General features: G+C 40.5%; 1 protein-coding gene across 6 annotated transcripts in view; it reads left to right on the top strand.

Moving 5' to 3' along the window:
* The first annotated feature begins 1,068 nt into the window (after positions 1 to 1,068).
* The window catches only part of DEUP1 (deuterosome assembly protein 1), an 85,704-nt gene continuing 73,445 nt past the window's right edge, over positions 1,069 to 13,327 (top strand). For 4 of the 6 annotated variants that reach the window (XM_077780635.1, XM_077780633.1, XM_077780630.1 and 1 more), the window contains exons 1-2: positions 1,069 to 1,284; positions 2,478 to 2,549. In XM_077780635.1, the coding sequence (XP_077636761.1) occupies positions 2,521 to 2,549 (29 nt within the window). In that variant the 5' untranslated portion in view covers positions 1,069 to 1,284; positions 2,478 to 2,520. The remainder of the gene's footprint in view (positions 1,285 to 2,477; positions 2,550 to 13,327) is intronic. The other 2 variants (XM_077780632.1, XM_077780631.1) reach the window with 2 other exon arrangements.

Here is a 13,327-nt window from a genome sequence, read left to right as displayed (position 1 = left end):
TGAAAATGTGGCTTTAAACGTAACTACAGTTACCTGTGCGAGATTCTGACTGCTCAAGAAACCTACTCAACCTTAACTTTTGGACAGAGTTTGTGGAGCACTGAATCTGGCATAAGACAATCTAGGTTCATTATCTTAGCCGCACTTGAACTGGATGTATCGCCTTGGACAAATTTACTATTTGGTTCCTAATGTTTGTTCCTAATGAACAAATTCATTATTTGGTTTCTGTGACATTCCTAATCTGCTAAAAGGAGCCCTAATAACACGTGTTACACATGTGTCACGTGGTACTTCTGAGCATCTAAGAATATAACGAGCATGAAAGTACTTATCAATGGTAAGGCACTGCTGAGTGTGACATCGGGCATCCTGAAACTCCATCAAATTTTGTTCCTACTTCCGTTTTCCCTTCTTTCGCTCTGAATAAATACACTGACCCATTAAGTTTAGGCAAGAATTAAGAATATGACTTAAGGTTTTCTTAAGTTTTGTTTCAGAATAATGGAAAGTTTCCGGTTAAGATCACTCTCTTCATTCAATCATAATGAGAGCTATGAAGCATATATTAGAACTAATAGCCTAAGTGACTTTACACAATTCATCTGTGAAACTCAATTTGTCAAGAAACAGCAAATGGTTTTTTGAAATTCAAATGGACCCTGGGTGAAGGGTTTGGGGTCAATGTTAAATTGCTAGCCATTTTAAGTAGCAAATTAATGTTAATGTTATGTAAGTGGAGTGTAAAGAAAAGACTTTAGAATCAGATGTTAATCAACTGGATTTTTGAAAACGACTCCTGTTCCTAAACTTGATGCAAAAATATCTTCCAAATACAGATTCAAGTGCTGAAAAATATTACTCAAGTTATCTACAGAATATGCGCTTGTGTATATGTATGTATGCACATATTCTTTTCTGTTATTTCTTTGAAATCAAAGCTATGAGACACAGCTCTCTCATTAATTATCCTCAGAATTTAGTGAAAAAAGAAAAGAATTTGGAATCAGTCACTCGGTTCCGTCCACCTTCTCTGGCTTAGGAGCTATTTCCTACTCCCTAGAAAGGGAAGCAATCCTGTCTGCTTCGTCTAACTGGCAGAGCTGTGCTGAGAACCCAGTGCGCTGTAGGCGAAAGACAGGTACAGCTGCTGCTGTTAGGACGATCAGAGAAGCCGGGCGCTCAGCAAGGCGGTGTTAAAAACCCCAGCTCTTCCCAGCTGGCGAAGAGAAAGCCAGTTCTCTCTACCCCAAGTCTATTTCATTTTTGACATTTCAAATGTAGGTAAGAGGAAGGAGGGCTAGGGGATTTAAGAAACCTGGACGCAGAAACGTACTCTCCCCGCAGCTGCGTGTATATACTCTTTTAAAAACCTTCGTTGGTTCCTTGGTCCATTCAACAAGCATTTCTCAGACCGCTGCCGGGTTTGGGACCCTGGACTACGCAGGGAGAGCCACGAAAGGGAAAGGACCCAGAATGCGGGGCCGAGGAGCCCTCCGTCTAGGGGGCACACACTGGACCATAACNGGACGGTCTTGCAGAATCCAGAGCTGAGTCTCCCTGAACGCGCAGGTGTAGATTCTAGTTGTGTGGCCTTGGGCAAGTTCACCTAGTTTGTCTGTGCCTCAGTTTCCCTGACGCTAAAGTGTGTCATCGGAAGAACCTGCACAGTTTCTCTACCCGCTCTGGTTTAGTTTTCATTCCCCATCTCTGCCGCTGGCCCCTCTGCTCCGCACACAATCCCAGAGCCTCTCTTAAATGTCTTTAATGTGGAAGTGACCTGAGCCCTGCAGTCTTCCTCGTCTACCATCTTGAATACTACTTACTTGACTTTAATTCAGTGATTTAGAGGGGTTGAAGTTCTTTTCAATACTTTGGCAAGTTATCCTAATTTTTTAATTACAACTTTGTTGGCTGGGAAAAACTTTTTTTTTTTTTAGTTTAGGCAGGTACTAACAGGGTAAGCAGGTGTCCACAAAGCCACTGAGGAATTATAAGATTTATATCTTTATATTTATATAATATTTCTGTTATAAGATTTTATATATCTTAGCCTTTTTATCCTAAATCTCGTGGTATATGCATTCTAACAAACCCCAGAAAGGGCCAAAGAAAGAATTGACTCGAATAAAGGCAAACTTTTAGGGGACAAGGAAGGAAAATTTGAGAACATTTAGCTGTAACTCCTCCACAATGGGTATTCTGTGTGACTCATCTCATGTGATAAGCACTTTGCAAAGTACCTGGCAGCCAGGCTGTTGCTCAGTAAATAGTGAATGAATGCTCCTTTCAGTCAGTGCTACATCTTTCAACTCATCACTAAGGCAATGTCATAAATGCTTGGGGGGGAGGGGGAGTTATAAAAAAAAAAAGGGGCCCACATTTCCACATTTTGTAGAACCAAGAGCACTGAATGATTTGCCAATAGCAGAGTTTTTAAGCATTTTAGAAATCTAGATCGTTTTTACCCTTAACAGATTAAAATCAAGAAACATAAACCAGAAGCTGCAGTTTCTTGACATGGAGAACCAAGCCAGTAATACAATGGGGTAAGTGTTGAAATTTTTCTGTTCATTAAGTTGGTACTTAACTATGCCAGAAACTACCTGATGATACATGAATTTTGAAATTTGGTATTAATAGAAGGATGTACCAGTTACTTTTGGTGGGGAGGGAAATTCAAGTGATTCTAATTAAAGACTTATGGTATGAATCTTTTCAATTTTGACTATGGATCTGGACTCAAAAATCACCATTTTCCCATGTTTAGTGAGTTTTTACAGGGTTTTGGGATGACGGGTGTCCATGCAGGCCTCATACTCTTGGGTTTCCACAGGGCAGCGGCTCCTACCCAGACCACCCCTATCTTGCTGCACAGTGTCCCGGGCTTCCGTCTACACTTGCCCTTAAGGCCAAACTCAACACTTAAACATAGCCTCAAAACAGATCTCTTAAGCATAGAGAACAAACTGGTGGTTACCAGAGGGCTGGGGGAGGGGAGAAGGGATGGCGAAATAGGTGAAGAGGATTAAGAGCGCACTTCTCATAGCGAACACTGAGTAAGGAATAGGATTGTTGAATCACCACATTGTACACCGGAAACTCTTATAACACTGTAAAGTATACTGGAATTAAAATAAAAAATTACTAAAACAAAAAAAAAACCAGATTTGTCTTCTAAAACAACAAGAAGAACGGGATATTTTACCAAAGTCTCATGAGGAGATAAGGAATAGAATCTGTACAGCATGCACCATTGTAAAAAAATAAATTCCCTTTCACAAATATCTGTCCCTGACCCTTCCCTGCCACCCTCAGCTCAAAGGTATCTCTTCCTATTGTTTCATTAGTCAACTGGCCACTGGCCGACTCCAGAGCTGCGGGACAGGTGAGGGGCAAACTGGGGAGGGACGGTGGAGGAGTGATACTGGAGTGCCTAATCTGGACTGACTGACTTGCACTAGTTAGACCACACCAGGTGGTTATTCTGCTCTGACCATGACTTTGATGTCAGGCTAAAGGAAGGCTGCCCAAGTCCACGTAAAAACAGCCATCAGTTTTGTAAATCCCACTGTATACTTCTTCTTACAACAGCCTTGCTGGGTACTGTTCTCATTTTACATCTAAGAAAATTTAGTGCATTTGAGTATAGGCTGCGGTCTTGCCATGAAGAGGCCACAACATTCAGTGGTTTAAATAAGGCTAAAATCTATTTCTGTTTCATGAACAAGTTTAGGGATAAGCAGACCAGGGCTGGTTAGGCAGCCCTGCCACCCTCACTACCTGAGTTTTCATCTCTGGACCCAAAGTGATAGCTTCAGCAATTACCACTGTGCTCCTGCCAGAGGGAAGGAGTAAGGGCAAGGGGAGAATTTGGTTCCTTTTTGGAATGTGCCCCTGAAGGAGCAGGCCTCACGTCTAGTCGTTTCCCCGTGGCCAGAGCTACAGCTAGCTCTCAGGAAGGTTGGGAAGTACAATCTCTAACTGAGCAGTTCTATGGCCAGCTAAAGCTTAGGTGAGAAAAGGAAGAAGAATGGATATTGGTGGACAGTTAGCAGCCTCTGCCACATTTCTGAGCTCAGAAAGGTAGAAAGAAAGAGAAATAAAGCAGCAGCTTTCCCCAGAACATACAACTGGTTAGTGGAGAAGGGAGGATTTGAAATCAGATAGGTCTGGCTCTAATCCCAGCATCCTTTGCTATGTTGGAAATGGGTGGCAGTGAGATGTGGAGGCGGCCTGTTCAGTATCTGTGGCAGAGTCAGGTTAGGTTTCTGGATTGAGCAGGTGTTAGGTCCCAGATGTGATGATGGCACTGGGAGCTTAGATTCAGACTGAAGGTCTCAGACCTAAGGTTGGGTACCAGATCTGAGGCTGTGGAGACTGCTATTTCTCTTCATTCATTCTTTCGGGGGGAAAGTGTAGAAAATTGAATGTGTGGCAAGCACAACACTGAGTCTTCTGGTTCATACAAAGATCATTAAGAAACAGACCTTAAACAACTTAGAATTTAGTAGGGAACCATAGAGCTTGTATAGTGTAATTGCAAACCAGAAATGAATGAGAATTGCTAAAAGTTTCCATGAGCAAGAACCCTACTTATCCCCACAGACACGGGACCAGACATTGTCTACCATGGCCTACGAAGCATGGAGGGTCAGGTTGATGTTGCTTCTGTCCCTCATGGTGTTGAGAAATATGTAAAAATCTAGATAGTAAAGACAGTAAAACTTCACTGGGGCATGTTACAGAGCTAATCAAACCATGTCGCCTACATATGGTAATATTTTGTGGTACAACCTTCATTTAACAAATATTTATCTAGAGTCTACTGGGAGCCATTGATTGGTGTAAGCACTAGGAAAAGGGCAGTGAACAAAACAGAGCCCGCTCCTCCAAGGGTCAGAGGGAGTCATTAACATGTTCCCTACGGTGACATGAAGAGAACTAAAGCAGGCTAAAGATGAGAAGATGAATGAAATGGTCAAACCAGCCTTCCCTGCGAAGGTGACATTTGAACAAAGATGATATTGGGCAAAGAGCATCCCAGACAGCAGGAACAGAATGTGTGAAGGCGTAAGGTGGGCGTTTTTGCACAGAATATTTGTTGGGTGAATTTTCCTCCGACAGCTGGCTTACAACAGGGTTTGGTTTTCATTTTAAATCTATGATTTCCCCTAATTATAGGTGTTTGTATTTGTGCTATCATAATCAACCTAAACTCCTTCTAATCAAAACAGCCATGTTTGAGTTTGTCCTTTTTATTTTTTTTCAGAGTGTGTGCCCAGAANCCAGCATCTAGAGTTCTCTGATTGGCTCATTTTAGCCACTCTGACTGGCGTGAGGTGGTATCTCAGTGTGGTTTTGATTTGTATTTCCCTGATGAGGAGGGATGCTGAACATCGTTTCATGTGTCTGTTGGCCATCTGGATGTCCTCTTTGGAGAAGTGTCTGTTCATATCTTCTGCCCATTTCTTCACTGGGTTGTTTGTGTTTCGGGCGTGTAGTTTGATGAGTTCCTTATATATTCTGGATATTAACCCTTTATCTGATATGACAAATGATCTATTTCTATTTGAGCAAGAGAATCGTGTCAACATTTTGCTTGGTTTCTGCTTCCTTATTAATTTCTACTCTTATTAACTTGTCCTTCTTGGATTTATTTTACTTCTTTTGTTCTCCGGATTTTTGAGTTGAAAAATATGGTTCGGTTATTTTTATGATTTCTGAATTTAATGATTTCCTTAAGTAATAAAAGCCTTTAGAGCTCAAGTTTCTCCCAAACACAGCTCTGCTGTGAGGCCATTGTATTGGTGTTTCCACTCTCATTTTCTAAATAAATTGCCTGTTATTTCAACTTTGATTTCAGTTTGACTAATTTGAGATACTTAAGACATGAAAGTTGTGAGGGAGGGATTAATTATATTTTTATAACTATTCCTTTCTAATCTCCCTACCACCATGGTCACAGACTATGGCCTGTGTGATATTTCACTTTCATTAGAGTGTTCTGATAGTCCCTTTCATGATCAGTTACTATAAATGTCCTTTGGGCATTTGAAAGCAAATGTATATCCTGTATTGGTTAAGAAAAAAGGTTAAAAAAGTTATACATAGGTCATCAAATCTTTTTGTTATTTAAATTATGTTTTTCAAATCCATTATTACCTTGCTTTTTGTTTATTTGATCTATCATATTTTAAGAAAAATCTTCACCATAATCATGGTTTTGTCCAATTCTTATAGTTCAAATAGTTTTTGTTCTACATATTTCAGCGTTCTGTTTATTGAGGTTCATGGATATTATATCTTCTTGATATATTACGTGATTTAGCTTTATAAAATAACTCACAAATATAAGTTAATGTATTTTGTTGTTGTTGTTTAAATTCTACTTTGCCTGATATTGATATTGTCATCTCTGTTCTGTTCTTAATTTATTTTAGTCTGTAATATCCTTGTTCATCCCCTTTGTAATAGAAGAAACTCCGTCGTTTCCTTTCTGTGTGGGGAGAAACTCAGCTCTTCCCTACTAAGTCTTCCCTGTGTGCCTCCTTTACCTTCACAGAGAACCCTTCACTTCTGACGCCCTGGTCACCAAATGCATGGAGGTTTTCCCTGCACCAAGCCATTGTCTGTGACACCAGCTGGGTGTCTATTATTTAACTCATTTCTGACACTGTCTACCTGGAGATAGCATGTGATCACACAGGTTAGAGGCTCGGTCCCACGTGACTGCTCCTCCTGCTACGTCAGATGCCAGTAACAAGCCCAGGTTGTCACCTGTGCTCTGACCAAACTGGCAATAGGTACTCCTATGGGGGGTTCCAATGACCCCCACCTTGGGCTCATGCCTTTGCTAGAGCGACTCAGAGAACTCAGGGAAACACGTTAACCAGGATAAAAGGTACAGACGAACAGCCAGATGGAAGAGAGGCGTAAGGCAAGGTACGTGGCATCCCAGCTGTGCCACCCTCCCAGCGCTTCCTGTGTTACCAACCCAGAAGCTCTCTGGACCCCGTACTTTTGGGATTTTTATGGCAGCTTCATCATGTAAGCATAATCGGTCATTAACTTCATTTACAGCCCTTCTTCCTTCTCAAGAGAATGGAAGGTGGGATGAAAATTCCAAGCTTCCAACCATGGCTTAGTCTTTCCAGTGACCAGCTCTCATCTCATCAGCTTTCCAGTGACCAGCCCAAATCTCCTCATTAGAATAAAAGGTACTCCTATCACGCAGGAAATTACAAAGGTTTCAGGATCCTTGTGTCAGGAACCAGGGTCAAAGACCAAATATCAGAACAAAACACACTCCTAGTGCACTTATCACTTAGGAAATGACAAGGGTTTTAGGAGTTCAGTGCCAGGAATCCGGAATAGACACCAATATATATTTTCTATTATCTCATTGCCTTGTTTTCAATCTTATTTATATCATATTATGTCTCTTGTAAATTAGCATATGGTTAGATTTTAAAAATACCTCATTGGAGGGTCTTTGACATGAAAGAGAGGATTTTATGATCATTAATATGCTAACATTTGACCACCGTTTTGATTTCCCAAAATCTGCTATTCTGAGCTACTTTTCTTCTTCTTCATTTTCTGTTAGAAGTTTTACATCCTATTTTATAAGTTGTCAATGAACACTTTGGAAAAACTTTCTAAATCTGGGTTTCTCTTTTGGCATCCTGAATTTTAATTGTATCTTTGACTTCCCTCATCCTTTTCTCTCTTTTAATACTAAACTTTAGTAGTGCCTGTGCTTCCCCTTTCCTTTATCTCACCTCCAAAAAGTAATCTGGATTTCTAGTTACTGACTGCTATTAATTCATACATAAATTTTTACATATAGGATAATGTTAATTATTATTTTATTCCATTATTATTTTAGAATCCTTTCTTAATGGCTCTAAGTTTGCATTGCTTATTACTATTGTTTGTATGCAAAATCTTCCCTGTGCTTAAAAAATTTTTTAATGTTCATTTTTGAGAGAAAGAGAGAGAGTGCAAGCAGAGGAGGGGCAGAGAGAGAGGGAGACACAGAATCTGACGCAGGCTCTAGGCTCTGAGCTGTTAGCACAGAGCCTGACACCGGGCTTGAACCCATGAACCTCGGGATTATGACGGATGCTTAACCAAATGAGCCACCCAGGCACCCCTCCCTGTTCTTAATTTTTAAAAAATTTTGAATTCATTTTATTTCACTGAAGTACTTCCTTAGGTAATCTTTTCATAAAAATGAACATGGGTGATATACTTCTGAACTTCTTACACGTCCAAATGTCTTACTTATACTCTTAATACAGGGACTCTGTAACCTTGTCTCATTGTCTGGAAGCATTGAGTGTTGCAGAGGGAAAATCCAATGCCAGTCTTTCGGGTCCACCCCTCCTTCCTTTTTTACCCCCCCCCCCATCTTGTATATATCTGAAAGTCTGTAGGATTGGGGGTTTTTTATAGTATTTTTTTAAGTTTATTTTTATTTGTTTTGAGAGAGAGATAGAGAGTGAGCGGGGGAGGGGCAGAGAGAGACACATACTCTCAAGCAGGCTCCACACTGTCAGTACAGAGGCTGATGCGGTGCTTGAACTCACTAACCCTGAGATCATGACCTGAACAGAAACCAAGAGTCGGATGCCTAACCAACTGAGCCACCCAGGTGCCCCCTTAGGATTTCTTTTTATCCTTGGAATTTACAAGTTTCCTGGGATAATTTTCTAGGTATGGAGTCTTCCACAATAACCCTTCACTGCATTTGGTGAACATTTTTACACTAAGGATTCAAATCTCTTCAACTCAGTGACATATTGTTCTATTTCTTTGATTAGTAATTCTCCACTATCTTGTTTCATTCTCAGCTCCTAGAAGGATTATATCTTTCTTTGCCCTCATAATTTCCATTGTTGTCCTTTGTGCTCTATGTCCTGGAGGAATTTCTTGAATCTTCTCTTTTATTTCAGCACCAATTACATTGTTTTTACTGCCTCTACCGAGATCTTTAGTACTGGCAACCATGTTTTATTTCCAAGAACTTCTTTTTTATATGGCTCTTTCATCCTGCCTTTTACATAGGATAAAACAATTTTGTTTTATCAATGCAATTTGCCCTTGACTTTTCTTAAAACTATGAATAAGAGGTATGTGAAATTATCTCTTATATCAACTCCTTTGCAATCGGTCTGTCTGGGGCTGTGGCTCTGGTGTAGTTCTCCACATCCTTCAATTTGTGCTCGCCCAGGCCCTAATAACTGCTTCACAGCCCATCCTTTCTCCTGGCCCCTGCTCCTCTAAAAGGGAAATTAATTCAGTTTTCTGAAGAAATCTGGATACCAACTATAGTGCAGCTGCAACTCTCTGAGGGCTTAGCACAGCCACCAGCCAAGATGTTCTACAGTATATCTAAGACTACTAAAACTCACGTTTAGTAAACTTTGTTGGGCATTTCTAAACAGGAATTACACAAATGCATTGAAAGTCCTAAGGTCAACACAGTACTTTATATAAAGAGTCCCCAAATGTATGAATTCTGGAACATTGCTTTTAAAAATGTTTCTTTCCTTGTACAAGTGGATTCACATATAATGAATTACTTCTTTAAAATATCTCTTCTAGGGGCAACTGGGTGGCTCAGTCAGTTAAGCGTCCGACTTTGGCTTAGGTCATGATCTCGTGGTTCGTGGTTCGAGCCCCGCATCGGGCTCTGTGCTGACAGCCAGCTCAGAGCCTGGAGCCTGTTTCGGATTCTGTATCTCCCTCTCTCTCTGACCCTCCCCTGCTCATGTGCGCTCTCTCTCTCTCTCTCTCTCTCACACACACACACACACACACACACACATAAATAAAACATTAAAAAATTAAAAAATAAAATAAAATATCTTTTCTAAGGGCATTGGTTAAGCACCTGACTCTTGACTTTGGCTCAGGTCATGCATGGTCTCACGGTTCATGAGATCAAGGCCCCACATGACTTGGACTCTGCACTGACAGCCCCAGAGCCTGCTTGGGATTCTCTGTCTGTCTGTCTGTCTCTCTCTCTCCCCCTCCTCTGCTCACACTCTCACTCTCAAAATAAATAAATAAACTAAAAAATATATAGATCTTCTAACTAAAAAAGGTTTGTCCTGATCTTTCTTCACTTAGTCACATATGTATGTAATTTAAGAAGTCACTTGGTTCTTTATCACTGTAATCAAAACCCAACAGTCTCCTGTTCTCTCTCCCCAGAGGCCATTCTTTTGGCTGAATTTTTTGACATTTATCTCTGTATCTCTAAATAACATGCTTTTCTTGCTACTTCTTGATTTTTTTCAGTTTTAGGCATTATCTGTTGACATCCACAGTGGTTATTTTTCCTGCCTCCACTACCTCATCCCCACCACACACATGGTCACATACACATATATACACATGGTCACATACAGTCTCTCTCTCTCTCTCTCTGTCACACACACACACACACACACACACACACACACACACACACTTCCCTTTCTTCCATCATCCTCTCAATACACCTTAAGTTTGGTTGGATCAGTATTCTGTTTGCCTCGCTATGGCTTTGTAAATGCTCTTCACCTTCGAGCGATAGCATACTGGAAGGACACTTCCTTTCCTGTATAACATTCTGTTTTCTCCCGGAATGAACTCTAGCATCTTAACTATAATTTTTTTCAAGTCTTCTCTTCTGCCTAATTTTCTTCAAAAAATCACTTTCTGTTTGTATTTGACCAAGTTGGTTGAACTGCTTTCCTCAAGTGTCTGTGATTCCCTGACTGCTCTCCCCTGTGTAAGAAGGCAGAGTCGAAGCTGACCTGAAGCTCCGGTGGACATGGGCAGGGCTTGTGGATGGGATTTCACCACTTGTCATCAGGCTAGTCTCTTTCAGTGTCTGTCTCAGGCTGATCAGATTCTAGAGAGCACTCTTCTAAATTCTCCTACTTAGAGGGTGTAAGTTGGGCTACCAGCATTTACCCTCTACCTAGTTGGATTGCTTCTTGGCCTTCTCTACTATTAGCTCCCATTATTTTTGTGCTCATAGGTTAAAAATATCCCTTTGCTTTATTTTAGTAGAATTTGGGAAGGGAACAAAATGTTTATGTTCATCCATCTTCGACCAAAAGCCTCATTTTTCTCTACTAAGTCATTTGCTCTACTTTTATTCTGTAACTTCTATCTTAGCCATTGATCTCGTTCATAGAATCTTATCAAATCCTTCCTAAAACTCTGCCGCCTGATCTGCCAATTTTTTAAATCTGCCACGAAAGTCATATTTTCAAGGAACCAAGACAGATGGATATTAAAGCATAACTTCTCACATCTAATTCAGAAAAAATCCTTTAAAGCACTACTCTATGTGTGCATCTTTCTTAACCTTTAAAATGTTCTTTCCCTCTGAGAAATATTAATTCCTAATCACAACTTTACTTCCCAGTTTCTTAGTTTAATACGGTTTTAATTATAATTTGTGAAATAATTCTACTCTAAGTCAATATATTGCTGGTTTAATAACTTGTAGTATTCTTTTTGCACATTGAAAATTCTTTTTAATTTGATTGTCTCTTGCCTTCTGAATGGCCCAGACTCTACCCCCATCATTCTCCCTCCACCTTTATCCCCAGCCACACCTAATCTTTCCCAGAGTAATCAAATTTGACAAGTTCTAGTTTCTAATTTCTCTGCAGAAGAAGCAAAGTGAAGTAGATCTGGGGTAAAATCCTGATATGTCAAACTTTGAAAATGTTAGCACGGTGCTTAGTGATTGTAGGAATTCACTGAGTGGTTTGAAAGGGAGGAAGAGACTAGGAAGGAAGTTGAGAAGGGAGGAAAAGAGGGAGAGAGGGAGAGAGCAAGGAAGGAAGGAAAGGAAGGGAAAGATTCCTTTGAGAGACTAATGAAGCTGCTACCAAGTTTAGGCAAAGAACAAAAATAAACCATGTAGGATACATTTGTACATACTTTTATAGGACAATATTTATGAGAGGTTAGTTAAGTTAGTTACACATTATTTTTAAAAAGAAAAAAGAAAAGCAATGTTATGAGCATACGCAGGCATGTACATCGTAGACTAAGCACACTTGCTGTGTAAAATGGGAAGGCACTGGAGGGTTTGAGCAGAGCAGTGACATTCTCTGACTTAGTGTTTTAAAAGGCTTATTCTGGTTGCTGTGTGGAGAACAGACTGTAGCAAGGCAAGAACAGAAGGGATAGACAGCCTAAGCTGTTGCAGTATTCAAGTGGAAGATGATGGTGATTTGGATCAGGCTGGTAGAGGTAGACATAATAACAAATGGGTATTTTTGACAGAAGATCTGATAATATTTAGAGGATATGGTTTAGATGTCTGGTGTGCAAGGAAGAAATGGGCAAAGGATGATCCAAAGGCTTTCACCCACCATTTGGAAGGATAAGATGGTCGTTTGTTAAAATAAGGAAGGTTAGAGAAAGTACAAGCTTGGTTTGAGATGCCTGTTGTACATCCAAGTGAAGATGTCCAATAATTAGCTGTACGTACAAGTCTACATGTATCTTTCTGCTTCCTCACTCTCAGTGTGTGGCTTTATGGTTTGTGGTCTCCTTATGATTGCTAGATGGCTGAACCACCTCAGCCATCACATCTGCTTTCCAGAATGAGAGCAGAGGAAGGGCAATGGGTAAAAACAAAAGAGCACATGACAGCATTTTATGTTGGCTTCTGTAGGTAGCCCCTAAGACAAAGATTTGGAGACAAGTACTTTATTTGGGATATGAAAAATGTATTTTATTAGTTTTCTATAACTGCTGTATAACCAACTTGGTGGCTTAAAACAACCAAAATGTATTCACTCACAGTTCTGAAGTCCATAAATCCAAAATCAGTATCACTGGGTCAAAATCAAGGTATCTACATTCCCTCCAGATGCTCTAGAGTAATTTTTGTTCCTTGCTTCTTCCAGCTTCTGGTGGCTTCCAGCATTCCCTGGCTTATGGCCTCATCTCTCTGATCTTTAAGGCCAACATCTTCACATCTCTCTCTGGTTCATCTTCATATCCCTTCTCCTGTGTGTGTCCTCTGCCTCTTTCTCAGAGCCCACCCAGATAATCCAGGATAATCTCCCCATCTCAGTGTCTTTAACTTATGCAAAGACCTTCCTTCTAAGTAAAGTAGCATTTACAGGTTCAAGGGATTCAGACTTGATGTCTCTAGGGGCCATTCCCCCCACCCCCTGCCCTATGACCTATGGGAATAGGGAAGTGAAACAAGGGCTAATTATAAAACCAGTTATCACTCAGGGTGACTGGAAATCCTTATAAGGAAACTCTGGAACCCAGTATAAAGCACACCCCATCC

The sequence above is a fragment of the Crocuta crocuta genome, unplaced genomic scaffold, assembly GCF_008692635.1.
Source record: "Crocuta crocuta isolate KB4526 unplaced genomic scaffold, BGI_CrCroc_1.0 scaffold78, whole genome shotgun sequence".
Classification (NCBI taxonomy): Eukaryota; Metazoa; Chordata; class Mammalia; order Carnivora; family Hyaenidae; genus Crocuta; species Crocuta crocuta.
The sequence above is the reverse complement of the archived record's forward strand: the minus strand, read 5'-3'. Positions and strand labels throughout refer to the sequence as shown.